General features: G+C 36.6%; 2 protein-coding genes across 2 annotated transcripts; both read left to right on the top strand.

Moving 5' to 3' along the window:
* The first annotated feature begins 1,708 nt into the window (after positions 1-1,708).
* On the top strand, positions 1,709-6,562 carry grifin (galectin-related inter-fiber protein). The gene is made up of 4 exons (XM_067428979.1): positions 1,709-1,743; positions 4,271-4,350; positions 6,072-6,234; positions 6,345-6,562. Exons 1-4 carry the CDS (start codon positions 1,732-1,734, stop codon positions 6,507-6,509), a joined length of 420 nt encoding a protein of 139 aa, XP_067285080.1. The 5' UTR covers positions 1,709-1,731; the 3' UTR covers positions 6,510-6,562.
* A 3,367-nt stretch (positions 6,563-9,929) lies between these two features.
* LOC137053868 (neuropeptide FF receptor 2) lies at positions 9,930-12,323 on the top strand. The gene is made up of 2 exons (XM_067428978.1): positions 9,930-10,049; positions 10,806-12,323. The coding sequence occupies exon 2, from the start codon at positions 10,925-10,927 to the stop codon at positions 12,212-12,214; it is 1,290 nt and encodes a 429-aa protein (XP_067285079.1). The 5' UTR covers positions 9,930-10,049; positions 10,806-10,924; the 3' UTR covers positions 12,215-12,323.
* The last annotated feature ends 3,179 nt before the right edge of the window (positions 12,324-15,502 follow it).

Below are 15,502 nucleotides of genomic sequence, written 5' to 3'. Positions count from 1 at the left end.
ATAACATAAAAAAAAGTTTAAAATTTCTTATTTTGATGAGTTAAAACAATCTAAAAACACATGTTGTCATAACTTATTGAACATATCTATCTATCTATCCATCCATCCATCCATCCATCCATCCATCCATCCATCCATCCATCCATCCATCCATCCATCCATCCATCCATCCATCCATCCATCCATCATCTATCTATCTATCTATCTATCTATCTATCTATCTATCTATCTATCTATCTATCTATCTATCTATCTATCTATCTATCTATCTATCTATCTATCTATCTATCTATCTATCTATCTATCTATCTATCTATCTTTTGTCGGTTGGGTCGGTCGGTCTGTCGGTCGGCCAGTCTATCCGTCTGTCCAAGTATTTTTATTTTCTCACAAGGCGCATGCTTAATTTCTAGATTCCTACAAGCGTAAAGCTGACTTCACCAGTTTAATATCACTACAGCGCTGACATTAGAAGTGACGCAATGTGTCACAATGCTTTGTTTGGGTGTTGTAGTTGATAGCTCATATTAGCATTCTGTTTAGACCCCCACCCAGTTACAAGCCATTTGTTGTTGCTGTGTGTCTGGGCTCGAAGTACCCGAGAGGCATCTCACAGCCTCATATGAGATGTAATCTAGCAGGATGGAGCCCCTGGCATGCATGGAGATGACAGCATACTGTGATTAGAATACTGCTGTGTCCTTCCCTTCTATCTCATGGGTATAAGGGGTGCCTGGCCAACTGATGAGAAACTGCAGAGGAGCCAGGGGCCTTGTGTGTAAGCACACACACACACGCACACACACACACTAAACTATACAAATTGTATATACGATCACTGGCAGAGAGTAGATTGGATACTTTTGAACATTCTCCAAAGGCCATAGTGAGTCCCCTTAGACGAGTTGCCACTTGCTTTAACTATGTGCAAAGACTGACATTGTACACAAAATTATATTCTATTTATGAACTCCTAGTATAATTTGGGCCTAGGCTGTTTAGAAATTCGGAGTATTTTGCCGCTGTAAGCAGGGACATTCACTCAGGCCTGGTGCTTTAGTGAGCCATTGTGACTAAACGCAGACAGGAAATTCCTGAGGGCCGGCAGATTTGATAGGCTATAAAGCTCAAACAAACACCCACACGGATAGTTGTTTAATCCCCAGGATCATCCAATCATTTATCACAAAAAAAAAAAAGAAAAAAAAAAGAAGAAAGTCACATGGCACCTCTCGCTCATTGCTGATGTCAACAATTCCTCTGCTCCAGCTCCTACGGGAGTCCCGGACGGCTGAAATACGGTCATCAAAATCACATTATCTTCCCCTGGATAATGTATACACTCCATTGGCTGAGAAACAAATCCCGCGCTTCATTTCAATAGTGATGTTTTGTGTTTCATAATGAGCGATGGATCGTTAACCACATCATTATTTCCATAAACGATATCCATCTGCAGTTGTGTTTATGCAACTGTTGAAGCACCTGAAATATTCTACTGGTGATTTTGATCTGTTATTGTGTAATCTGTTAATGTCCAGGTGGCCGACGGCAATCCTATTGTATTGCTTTTTTTTTTCTATGCATATACCTGCCACACACAAAAGCCTATTTTGCAGCCTTTATCCTGCTAAGCTTACCCTCACGTGGTGTCCCCCTCTCTTTAAATGACCCCTCACCGCCAAAACACATCCAGTTGGAAGCTGATCAACACACGCCACTGCCAACCAGATGACATTACGGGTAAGCAAAGCACCCTTCACTAGCCTGCAAATGACCTCAAGTTTGCTTATTGTGTTGAGTAATAGCGAAGTATTTCAAGATTTACTGTTGCGAAAATGTACTTGAGCAAAAGAAAGGTGCAGATATGATTACATCAGTTTGTGGTCTGGCATGTTCAGGAGCTAGTCTCAAAAAACACTTTTCCTATGAGATAACAGCCCTACACTTAACTCTTCTGCATAGTAATTTCTCTATCTCTCTTTCTTACTCTCTATCTAAAGCTAAACTAATGATGCTTTAATTATTTTCCATGTGGATGCACTCAGAGTAATGAGGACGTTAAAACAGGCTCAGTTTCGATCTAAAAAGCACTCCATCACTACCTGTAAAACACCAGAAATCAGCTCTCTTTCCTTTCTAGAGTCATTGAGAGGCTTTTAAAAATCAATGGCTTTTGGTGCAGCTCCAAATCTGCACTTCTAAAACGATAGAATTCACAGATACTGGTTGCTGCTTGCAGCGTGCTCCTATGTGATATCTCGTGCATATCTTTGCAACCAGTTATTGGAGCCTGACACTCAGCGTTGATGAGCACAGGAAGCGTGACGAGCTTTGCAATTTCCCTCGGTTACCCAAACAGTCCTCAGCCTGTGGCAGCAAGATCTATGAAAGTGGTTCATAATCCAGACGACAGAGCATGTGGCACAGCACAGAACAACATCTAAGTCTCAGATAAAACAGGTGCTGGCCCGTGGAGCTGAATTGATACTGCGGATGCAGGCAACGTCCTCCTCTCATGTTCTTCCATCAGAGTTTATTCTCACTGTCTGCTCGATTTCTGACAGCTAGCCCTGTATCTTCATATTGCCTTGTTCATATATCATCCAAACTGCTTTAATTTTGTTTATGCTATGGCTTTATACATTTTTCCTTTGTGAATTGGGATTCTGCTGATCTTAATGGGCAATTCATATTTTTCCTGACACAATTCATAATTTTTTCCTAAAAAAAAAAAAAAAGGTTTATGAATTGAATCAGTAAAATCCAAATTCATAAAATGCAAAATGTGTGAAGCCAGCGCATAAACAAAAGCAAAGCCGTTTCAATGACGGGCAGGCATTGAGAATATTTGACTATACTGCTTGTTAGGTTTTTAATGCCATGTTTCAGGTCACAGAATATTGCTTTAACATCTTTAACGCCATTCCTTCCGAAATGGCAATAGTCATGCCGTAAAACAGTAAAATCTATCATTTCCTGAAAATGCCAGAGATGAGATTCCTGACACTGGTCGTGATAGCGCAGTTGTAGCCCATGAGGCTGATATAACCGGCTGATAATTGGTCATTTAGACATTATCAGCATCGCCTTCCTTTTGTGTCAGATCCTAAATTTACCAATTTACCATGACAAGGCTTTAATATTTATACAATAAATGTTGTATATTTGTTAAATATTATAAAAATATAATATTTGTATGTTTGGAATATTTTACAGGCTTTTTGTTAAATAAGAAAATGTTTCCGCATGTGTTCATTTCGATTGCTGTGAGTGAATTATATGTATCTAGGGCCACTGTCCTGCAGAGTTTTGCTCCAACCCAAATGATTCACACTTGATCCAGCTAATCAATAGCCTAGAAATCTAGACGCAGCAAATCTGATCTGCCGCGAGTGTCGTCTAGCAACTCTCAATACACTTCTGAGCTGTAAAAGCCAAACTCTGGTCAGGCCAATCACATCGTGTATAGAGTCGGTGGGCGGGGCTTAACATAGTGACCGCCGATTTGCGTTTGCGTGCTTCTAGTAAACACAGAAACTGGCGAACGGCGGCCTTTCGAATCAGCTTTGACCACGACTCTGGAAGACTCTGAATGAATGAATGAATGAATGAATGAATGAATGAATGAATGAATGAATGAATGAATGAATGAATGAATGAATGAATGAATGAATGAATGAATGAATGAATGAATGAGGCATTTATTTATTTACTCTGATAAATAAAGACTCCGGAAGAAAAGAAGAAAAGAACAAAAGAACGGCACTGAAGTCATTCTTAAGAAGGGAAGATGTGTTCAGAGTTTTACCGACCGCATATGACACATGTTTACTCATCAACTAGCTCCGCGTCATGTTGCTCTGGTTGGTGTAGCTCTATCCTATCGTGTGCAGAGGGAGTTTGAAAGACAACCGTTTATCCCGCCCCTCGGATTGAGCCCTGTCAATTGTGAGTTTCCAGACCAAACATCTTGATGTGGGTCTGGCATTTAAGGCTAGCTCATCAAGGTTTTACTAAGCAAACTAGAAACTTCCAGGCAGGTGTGTAGAGGCAAGTTACAGCTAAACTGTGCAGGACAGTGGGCCTCGGGAACAGGTTTGACTCCCCTGATCCACAGTCCTACAGTATCCTGGAATTATATCAACCACCCTGTTTTCTTATCAGTATCGTCATGAACATCCGCCTTTGAAAAACCCTAAATAGTTGAACCCCACTCTGTAGTATTCAGTGAAAGTGATGAGGCTTGTTATTTTCTGTTTCTAATAAGTTTGAGGCGTCCTGTCCAGGTGGACTATGTCCAGGATGGAGTGTTATCCTGAAAGGAGAGACTCCAGCAAAGGCCGACAAGTGAGTTGTTATTGACAAATGGAAAATGATTTGTCTTTAAAAAAAGGAAAATAAAAAACTTTCTTAAAAAAATACAGTGTTGGGCTCTTCAGAATGTACCATGAGATAAAGAAGAGATAGTCCATCACCCTATTCAAAACATCTGTTATGTGACAATGAAAATATCATAGTAATATTCTTTTTTGCTCTCTTTGAAACAGAATCATCCACTCAAAAAATGATTGTATGATGCTGTTCACTTTATTTAAGCAATTCATCTTGATTTTAACACCATTATATCAGGTTTCTAGTTCAAATGTAATAGCTTCATGTTATATTGACTTTACTCAAACTGTTACCCTTTGGCATAACTTGATGTTTTTATTTTCAAATATGTTTCAATCAAGTAACCCAAACAAACAGGACTTTCACTTCCCTAATCATGATCTGCCAAGTAAATGTATAAAATAAAGAGCTATTTTATGCATTTTTAACAAGATGAGAAAATGGAGAGACTTTTTAATGTTCTTTTATGTTGGTATTTAAAAGTGTGTGTTATGTTAGTGTTTTTGGAGGTTACCATTGTGGTGAAGTGTAGAGTATGTGCTTGGGCTGAAGACCTGCTAGTAACAATTAAAGTTCTTTTAATAATATAAAACAACTACTTTGGGCATGCCATGGATGTAACAAAACCATCTTCTGGCTAGCCAATACGTTTTGTGAAATGTTTTCGTGTTACATTTGTGAACTGAATTACTTGTTACTGTATTTATTTTACATTTATATTAGAATAATTGAACTTCATATATTTGGACAGAATTAAGAATGTTAACCTGATTCAACTAAATGGCAATGAATTAACCTTATGTAAAAAAATAAAAAATAAAAAAAACTTTAATTTACTGAAATAAACAATTTTAATTAAAGTCAACATAACCCAGTATACGTGGAACCTCTTGACATGTAAAGGTTAAGTAAATCCAATGTATCATTTTTTTGAGTGCCCAGAAGATCTCAAATAACTCATATTGGTGAATGACTCATTCATCATGGTGTATTTAAAGAATAACTAAATTCAGGGATAACTCTTTTGCCAGGTAAACCATTTCATAATTGAAGAGTAGTCATAACAACTATTACATTTTTTTGTAGACAAACATTTGTGTTTGCTTGAAAAAGCCGGAATGTTTGAAGGAGTTTTATCAGCTTTAACAGGCAACAGTGAAACAAAATCAACAAAACATTGAAAATCCTTTTTTGGATGCAAGTAAAAATACAATAAAATGATTCTGTGTGAAACTCTGCAAGAAAATATATAGTTAAACAAATATAAAGATGTAGTTAATTAAGCCTAATATCAGTTTTACATGTGAATCCTAACATTTGCACACATTTTAAAACTCTGAAAAGAAGGACAAGATGCTGGAACAAGATGGAGCATGCTGGTGCTAGAATATGTCAAAACAATCATATATAATTGGTCTTTAGAATGCCAGGCACAACAGTTTTATCGTGGGATCAATACATTTCTTTATATAGACAAACACAGGCTACAATGTAATCTGGGTCCAACGTGATTTTCTTCCATCATTCGGCGTTAAAATTCCCTTGTAGGACAGTTTTGGAGAAATTCTTAAACACAAGTGTCTTCTTAATACAATGATAGCCCTTCAAGCAGCTGTCTCAGGTTTGGCCAAAATGATTTGTTCAGTATAGCATATGGGTCTCTCTCTGTCCTCCAGGTTTGAGATCAATTTCCTGTGTGAACATGATGACAAAATAGCCTTCCATTTCAACCCCCGCTTCACTGAGTCAGATATAATCTGCAACTCATACATGGCCAACCACTGGGGGCAGGAGGAGAGGTGCAGCAACTTCCCCTTCGGACAAGAGGAGCCTTTTCAGGTGATAAAGCATCATTAGAAGATTTTTATTGATAAAGTGTCACAAGCAGCAGGACCTGTTTGATTATGAGTGAGTGATTTAATCAGCATCGACTCCCTGTCTCTCAACAGATTGAAATTTACTCCGACAATGATAACTTCCATGTTTACATTGACGAAATCAAGGTGATGCAGTATAAACACCATGTGGAAGAGCTGAAGACCATCACAAAAGTACAAGTGGTGAATGATGTCAGTATCTCCTCTTTAGAGATCACCAAAAAACACTTTTACTGAGGGTGGGCAGTAAAGCCAAGCAGACAATTCATTTAGAGTGAGCTTTTTCTTTGTTACCCGTTTTCTTTTCTTTTCTTTTTTTCTTTTCTTTTTTTTTTGTTGCATTTCTGTTTACACACCTTTCATTGCTCTTGGGTTCATCTGCCTAAAAAGGTGTGATTAATGGCATATGCCGTAGCTGTATACATATTCATATGAATCTGTGAATAAATGAGGTTAAAAGATTAATGAAAGATTGTTCTGGAGTGTTCTGGGTGACTTCCTGTTTTCATCAATCACAAAAAAGGATTCTTCAGATTTATCTGGGCCTCCTTATGAGAAAATGTCCTATTAAATCAATTCTAAAAATATGCTCACATCTCATTGAATAACAACACAAACATCAATAGTCATCAGTAGTCTTTTTTTCTTTGCACAGAAGCATTTACTTCAGAAGAGAAATATACAACGATACTACATTGCCTACATTACAATCACACTGACATAAAACTCTTCAACCAGTTTTCCACTAGAAAACAAACATATGAATCAAAATACATACTGTACTTTATACTGTACAGTTCAAAAATGATTTAATCAATGATAACAAAATGTGTTCCCACTTTTGGGCCGATAAAGTTGTGGTCAGAATTATTAGCCACCTTGGTAAATATAAACATAGAAGCCTGTAAAAATAAATCTGCTTGGTTAATACTTTTGATCTTCCATTCAAAAAATATTTTTTCTCCAAAACACATTGGTCATTATTATTATAATTACTACTATTATTATTAGTATTATTATTATTATTTATTTATTTATTTTTTCAAACTCCTTTTGCCAAGATAACAGCTTTGAGTCTTGTTCTATAATGTCTGATGAGTTTGGAGAAAACCTGACCAGAGATCATTCCAGAAGTGTATATTGTTGTTACAAAAGATTTCTATTTTTAAAACATTTGCTTCTTTTTTTATTTTTTTGCTTTTTATTCATCAAAGTATTATAAAAATATTACAGGTTATGAAAAAATATTAAGCAAGATTTATTAAGATTTTCCAACTCTGAAATTGAATCCTCATATTAGAATGATTTCTGAAGGATCATGATCACTGAAGACTGGAGGAATGATGCTGAAAATTCAGCTTTGCATCACCGAAATAAATGATCATTTAAAGTATAATAAATTGAAAACCAATTATTTTAAATTGTAATAGAATATCACAATATCAAATTCTTTCTGTATTTTTCATCAAATAAATGCAGGCTTGATGAGCAGAAGAAACTTCTTTCAAAAACAACACACACACACACACACACACACACACACACACACACACACACACACGTTGAAGTCTGTGTGTGGCTCAAGCATGATCAATTGTTGGATATTGTCACATATGAAGGCATATCAACACAATTAAAAGTGTGTCATAAGAGTTAGCAATAAACCGTTAAAAGATCATTAACTGGTATCACATTTATATATATATATATATATATATATATATATATATATATATATATATATATATATATATATATATATATATATGTATGTATGTATGTATGTATATATGTATATATTACTTCCCTTCCTTTGAAATCAGATAACTGTGATTTTGTGTTGCATTGCATCAATAGGAAGAGATTTATAGTAATTTCAATTAAGTTCTAAGTGCCCAACCAAAGGGTGAGAAAATAATGGTGAGAAATTTTAGGAAATCAACATCAATATATGAAGTCAGCTTATGTGACGCTTTCCCAAAGTATTTAGTTGTATTTTCAATAACATTGAAGATGACTGGAAAATGAGTGAATGCAACTAAGAAAGAACGATGACTGCAGAAGTGGAGGAAATGAGGGAAAAGTCTATTAAGAATTGCAAAATGTTACTCAAACCAGTCAAGTAATGTTTACTTGGGTTTTCTAAGTACCAAAGGCATAGCATGCAAATAGTTCAGATTACTAAATTGTTTTAAGTTTTTCTTTAGTAGATTCAGCTATTCATTTTTACAGTGTGCATGACATCAAAGATTGCTGAGAGTGCCAGTCTGTAGCCTGACAGCCACAGACTAAATATAGTATAAAGTGCTTTAAGTGCCTTACATCATAAGCGTATCCTATTATATAATGCTGTTTATAACATGAAAAGTCATTTAAAGCTTATAATAGGCTGTTTTAATGACAGGTGTGACAACTTTCCCCATACTTTGTGACAAAGTAAATGTCTATGTCTTGGCCTATAGCTAAGATTTTAGACTGTGTCTCTATTTTATTTTTATTTTTTTTATTTTATTTTTTTACTGAAGTGTGTTCAGTAGCTGTGATTGCACTGTGCTTGATGGCACAGCATTCTGTTACTTAAGAACTGTCATGGTTTGTTTTATGGGCATTTTTCCACTCATGCTCATTGAGTTTGAACCAGTGAATCACACACGTGCTGATCAATACCAATAATACCGTCGCTCTGGACAAGCTATACGCTATTGACTCAAGCTTTATTGATCAAATTGCTTGGTGTGCTTGTTTGTTTGTTTTAAGTACTTTTTGAGCTATAACATTATCATAATTTTTGTTGTTGGTGTTATTATTAATATTATTTATTTGAATTACACAAATGGTCGTGTGATCTTGTGACGGGTGTCTACAAAATCTCTTACTCGGGTTTCTGCTACAATAATGATGTTTCGTAAAAGTGGTATTTTTTGTACTTTTTATTAGCAAAGCTTTGGTGAGTGGAGCCAATGAAAAAAAATTTTTTTTTCAATTTCTAACACACTAAAATGACATGCACAGCACAATTATTTAAACTAAAAAAGAGCAAAACCTCTACTCAAGTCTCCTAAAGTCTAAACACATTTTTTAGCTTTTCACACATTTCAAAATGTGACATTTCATCACATCAATTCAAAATGGCACTTTTTAAATGCAAAGAACACGGTTCTCTGCATAAGACACAACAATCTGACATAAAGCCACATGTTTGCCATTTAAAAACACTGCCATTGAAAATTATACTACATGAGCTAATTGGCCAAAACATGTGCTGCCTGGCCAAACACCTCATTGGTTAATGGTTAACACTTCCATCAGGATGGAAGCACTATGAAAAGACCACAGGTCTCATTGAATTAATTTACTTGCCTCTTTTTTTTTTATATATATATATATATATATATATATATATATATATATATATATATATATATATATATATATATATATAGTGTGTGTGTGTGTGTGTGTGTGTGTGTGTGTGTGTGTGTGTGTGTGTGTGTGTGTGTGTGTGTGTGTGTGTGTGTGTGTGTGTGTGTGTGTGTGTGTGTGTGTGTGTGTGTGTGTGTGTGTGTGTGTTTACGCGCAGAGCGATGAGGTGAATGAGAAAAACTGCTCTCATCACATCAGGGACACGCATCGCCTCCGCCAGCAGAGAGTCGTGTGAGCCACATCCGCAGACACTCATTTCTTCCCATCAACAGGAGGTGAAGGAGAAGCGCATTGAACACAGTCCGTCCTCTGACTGCACATAACCCTCTCGCACCTGCTACTGCACACATATCGGTATGTACTCATTTCTCTAAGGACTTTTATCCCGCGTAAATTTGATGCAGTTTATATTTTAGAATAAATAATTGCTCTTATTGCACGACAGAAGCAAATCAGGAAAAAGTGACTAATGCGTAATGTGGAAAGTCGCTAGACAGTACTTAAAAACAACTGTAGGCTATTTACGCCACAGTGCGTATTACTTGCAATACATTATATTTAAGCTGCTTGTAAAGATTTACTGTTGCTCCAGATCCTTCATTCCCTAAAGTCTGCGTAATTCACCATTTCATTTTGAATAATTTTGAAGAAAAGAAAAATATGAAGCAATTTTAAAAGACAGACTGTTACTTATTATTACTAGCCTGTGTTGAGAGTTATATGTTTAATTATTTCCGAAGTACAATTAGACAATGCTTGTTTTCTCTAGTCTAGTGGTTTTGTTGGTATAGCAAATGCCGAGCTCACAACTGTCTGGAATGAGAATTATTTTGCAAGATTGTGTCCTGAAGGGACATCACACAATATCGCACGTTATTTATTCAGCTTAATCAGATTTATTGTAACGGCGACTTATTGTGATTTGAATAATTCACGATTTAATCTTGCAAGACAAAAGAGAATACTGAAAAGAAAAAGAAAATATAATATTAAAATGAAATGATATCTGTCATTGGTCGGACAGTAGATAAGTTTAGTAAATGCAATTGCTTGGATTTCTTGTTAGCTTGTAATTGAATTTTCATCCTAATGTGTGTGATGTTTCCATAGAGCGCGGTTGGCAGAAATGATGGATTTCATTACCTTACTCGTTTTGGCTGAAGATGCAGATGCCTTAAGCTTTAGTACTCGACATATCTCCTGAACCTTTAAGGGAAACAAAGGGAATTATGAATTTCACTGCAGGCTTGCTGAAAAAGGAGCCTCTGCTCTTAAACACCTTGCTGGCCTTAAATGCCTCTTTCCACGGTGCCGAGGACTTCATGAGCGATCATTTCCTCCATCAAAGTGGAGAGCTAGAGAGACTGTTGCTGCTGACGATCAAAGAGCCCACTACTATTGCTCTCACGGTGATGTATTCATTATCATTTGTGGTGGGATTCATTGGAAATCTTATGGCCATTCGAATGCTTACCTGTCAGAAGAGTAAGAGGATGCAGAGCATCAGTGCCACGCGGAGTTTACTCATCAACTTGGCAGTGTGTGATCTGATGGTGGTTTGCATCTGCATGCCCATCACCCTCGGACACACCATATACACTGCATGGGTGTACGGAGACCTTCTGTGCCGGGCCGTTCCCTTCATCCAGGCCGTGTCCGTGTCAGCCAGCGTCCTCAGCTTGACAGTCATCAGCGTCAACAGATACTACAGCGTTCACAGCCCGCTGAATTCCCTCTCATACTTCACCCAGAAGAAGATCTACATCACCATTGTGTGCGTGTGGGTCTTGTCCTCAGCTATATGTGCGCCTTTGCTCTTCATGATCAAGCTGGACAAGATCCACTTGATCGACATCGCCGTGCCAATCTGTAGAGAGCTGTGGCCGCAGGCTAGACTCAAGCAGGTCTACAACGTGCTCCTTTTCGTGGCTCTCTACTGCATCCCCGTGACCTTTAACCTCACCATCAGCTTCCTGACGGGCCGGAAGCTCTGGAGGGCTTCCCAACATTTCGCTGACTTCGATCCGCACAGCCAGGCCATACACGCCTCGCGTCTGAAGATGCGCAAGAAGATCGCCAAGGTGGTGGTCACTTTGGTCCTCCTGTTCGCCGGCTCCTGGCTCCCGCTTTACGTGGCAGACATCCTCATTGACCACGAGGTTCATCCCCCTCACTGGGTTCTGCAGACTCGCCCTTTCGCACAGTGGTTGGGCCTCACGAACTCCAGCCTCAATCCAATCTGCTATTGTTTCTTGGGCGATTTGTACCGTTCTGCTAGAGCCGTCAGGTCCAAGTATCATCAGAGGATGCTCTCTGTCATTAGATCCTCCAGCTCTTTTAAACTGTCCAGTTTGCTCTCTCTCAAAACGGAGAAATCTGTCCGGCGACAAGGTGCCGTGAGCCAGGTGTCAGTGGAGACTCTTTCTGATTGGTGTTCCAACAACAGCCAAATGGTGTCTCTCCAAAGCTTATCAGAGAAGATAATGTCTACAAGCAATCTTGAATTATCGAACTTGTAGTCAGGCCACACATTACCTGAAAGGACACAGGGCTAAAGGGATAGTTGATCTAAAAACTTATTTTGTGTTTCACAAGGGAAAATAAATTCATACACGTTTCGTAACAACATGAGGGTGAGTAAATAATGACAGAAATCTTTTTCTTTCTTTCTTTTTTTTGTGGGGGGGGGATAGGGGGGTTGGTGGACTAGCTCTTTAAGTATTGCTCATTTGCCTTGCTATACTGTCAAAAAGCATTTGATTCTGATAATTTTATGCAACATCAGCATAGTTTGTGTTCATAACAAACCATCCACAGTTAAGGCATCATCACATGCATGGTGATACATACAGTGTGACTTCCTGTAAATAAAGGGCACTGCTTTGTAGACATTACTGATTGTACATAAATGCTGAATTAAGGCCAATCATTTGCATACAAAATAATAATAATAACAATAAGCTATTCAGACAAAACGAACATTCACAAATTGCACATGCAGTTAAAGCATCCATTTTGTTTTACAGATGTGTTCCAAACTAATTTAACTCACATTTCGTTCAATTTTATTGGACATTATAGGGCTCTTATATGGCTTAAAATCATGATTTCTTGTCTGACTTACCGAATTACTGAATATTTTTTTCCATCATGTATCACTGTGTAATCAAAATATTACAATTTTATTTTCTTTCGGTAATATTTCATTTATTTTATTTATAAAAGCCCTAAACCGTAATTTTCCTTAGTCTACAAAATGTAATTGTTTAAAAATAACTTTTATAGGTATAAAGATTTGTCCATAAATCTTGCATCAATTATGTTACTGCACCCTATTTTTCTTTAAATTGATTTAATTATCTCCCAACTATGTACAATACAGTAAATGATGGCCCTTTCCCTCACTGATAAGTTTTGAAGCACTGAGGTATGTGTGCCCTTTCTGAGAAAATATTTCTAAAATAATTTCTTACGCCAAGAGTTATTTTGTAAAACGTCAAAATTGTTACCACAATATTAAAAGGAAAACAGAATGTATCACTGATCACACAGAGGTTGTTTAAAAGTCTTTTAATAATGATTACATTACTCTTAGCATTTATGCTAGCAAGTGGAGTTTTTGGCTAAAAAGTTTAAAATGGTCAATTGTGTTAGTGTCAAACTCTGTAACCAAGGTAACAATGTTGCCAGTATAAAACAGGGTTGACAATAACAGCGTTGACAAACAATACTATAAAGATATCTGGTTGGGGTTTTTTTGTGCTAAAAGTGAAGAAAAAAAATTGACGTAACGTGTTTGGCACGCACTTAATTATTAAAACTGAACATGTTTTCCATAAGATACAGGGAAGATTTTCTATTAGTGTACTTTTTGAAATGCAAAACATATCTCTAGTTCTAGAATCACTCATAAGCAATTAAAAGAAAGAAAGAAAATACACTAGGCAAGCATTCAATACAAAAATCATCAACGCTTATTAAAGTTTAGCTTCTTGAAAACAAGTATGCATTGCACTGCAAAGACTTTAAAGAGCTATGACTTCGTGAATCTCAAGACCAGAATATTTTTCTAAGTGACAGTGAATAGCAGAGAAAGCATCCAGACCAGGCAGTCATTCTTTGCAGCCTACTCTTTTATTTTTTTATGGTTTGAACCATGGCAAATATAAACATTTGGATTACTGTTTGAGTGACTTCCCTTCTTCTCTATGACAGACAGGTGTCAGAAATGGAAAGTTAAGCTAGCCTGACATTGTCATACTCAATTCTAGTCTGATTTTGGGGCGTGTGTCAAACGAACTAGGAAAGAAAATGCCTCTGCACTCAATTGGACAGAAATCAGAGCAACGGAGTAAGTGACATATGATGAGCGACACATAGTAGTTGGAAGTTGTTGATGTGAACTCTAATAGTAGTTAGAAAAAATAAAGTCAACACATAGTGAATTTTCCAGATTTTAATTACTTGCATTGTCTTTAGAACAATATAAACACAAATAATTTAATTGTTTAAAATATATATATAATATCATGTTTAAAATATTTTCTCATACAATGTAAATGTGTCTTTTAATATATACTATACCTGGCATATAGGCCTGTCATCGTATTGGGGTCCTTAAATTTGTTTTAAATGATGGTGGTGATACAAAACAAATGTGGTAATTGTACAGTGTATGAGTGTATTACACTGATTTCTCATACTTTCTCTTTAAACATACAACCGTGTACATTTGCATTAATTAAAATTTGTAATTTTAAGGGTGCATAAATAAAATGGTCAGAGAGAATGTATAGATCCTGAAAGCCTTGTGGAGATTCATAACAATTAGCTTGAATTAAATGTACTGTGCTTGATCGTGCATAATCGTTTGTATTTGCCTTTTTTTAATAGAAACCAACACGAGTAGAATCAGAGATGGTTCACTATAGTAAAGGTGCCCTCAGATCTTTTGATCTGAACTGATCCACACACCGAAGAAGAGAATATAATGAAGCCATAGCCTCTTCGTTTCTGTTATCATGAGACTTTTACAAAAGCAAAAGATGGACTAAACAGAATTCACAAAAGTCTGAATGACAGTAGGAACACTACAATAACAAGAGTTTACAGGAAGCCATATAGACACTTTATATCCCCATTCAAGTATTCATGAACCCTCGTCTCAGCAAGAGCTCCATCTTTGCCTTCCACAGTCATATGATCACAGACGCTAGGATCACCCTTCATATTCATGCTAAATCTGATCCAACTGTCACATCACTCAATATGCAGAATAGGGCTTGATTAGCCTATAATACGCACTACACAGTAATGCTATTTCACTTTAGTAAGAACGAGTGCCTACTGAGAGCAGATTTTGGAAGCTGATGAATAGTAATTCTGTTCAGGAGAGCTCAGTAGCACGTCTTTCACTGGAACAGGGTGTAAATTCATAGAAAGTACAAAGAGCACTTTTTGAATAAAATAAAAAAACATCCAGAATCAGTGAATATCTGGAAGATATCATACTCCTAGATGCGATGACATCTAATATACTTTTTGACACATTCTACATTTTTTATTTGCATTAAATATTCCAAATAAAATTGTTGCTTAAATTAATTTTGACAAATTAAGTGCCTTGTTATTTGATTACAAATTACACAACAAAAATGTTTGCACACCAATTCCAAATCTCCACTGAGATCCACATTCATGAACGTCATGAAGAAATGCCAAACATGGGGTAAGACATTTTTTCTCCTGATATGAGGACACAGTCTCATCTCAGCACTTTTCATGAATTTGTCATTTCATCTCAATAT

The sequence above is a fragment of the Pseudorasbora parva genome, chromosome 2 (genome assembly GCF_024679245.1).
Source record: "Pseudorasbora parva isolate DD20220531a chromosome 2, ASM2467924v1, whole genome shotgun sequence".
In the NCBI taxonomy this organism is placed as follows: Eukaryota; Metazoa; Chordata; class Actinopteri; order Cypriniformes; family Gobionidae; genus Pseudorasbora; species Pseudorasbora parva.
This window is presented reverse-complemented; position numbering and strand designations above follow the sequence as displayed.

Coding starts and splice junctions, on each gene's coding strand:
- grifin (XM_067428979.1), top strand. Junction 4,351..6,071: donor ACTCCAGCAAAGGCCGACAA/GTGAGTTGTTAT, acceptor TCTGTCCTCCAG/GTTTGAGATCAATTTCCTGT. Junction 6,235..6,344: donor GACAAGAGGAGCCTTTTCAG/GTGATAAAGCAT, acceptor GTCTCTCAACAG/ATTGAAATTTACTCCGACAA.
- LOC137053868 (XM_067428978.1), top strand. CDS start 10,925: ATGAATTTCACTGCAGGCTTGCTGAAAAAGGAGCCTCTGCTCTTAAAC.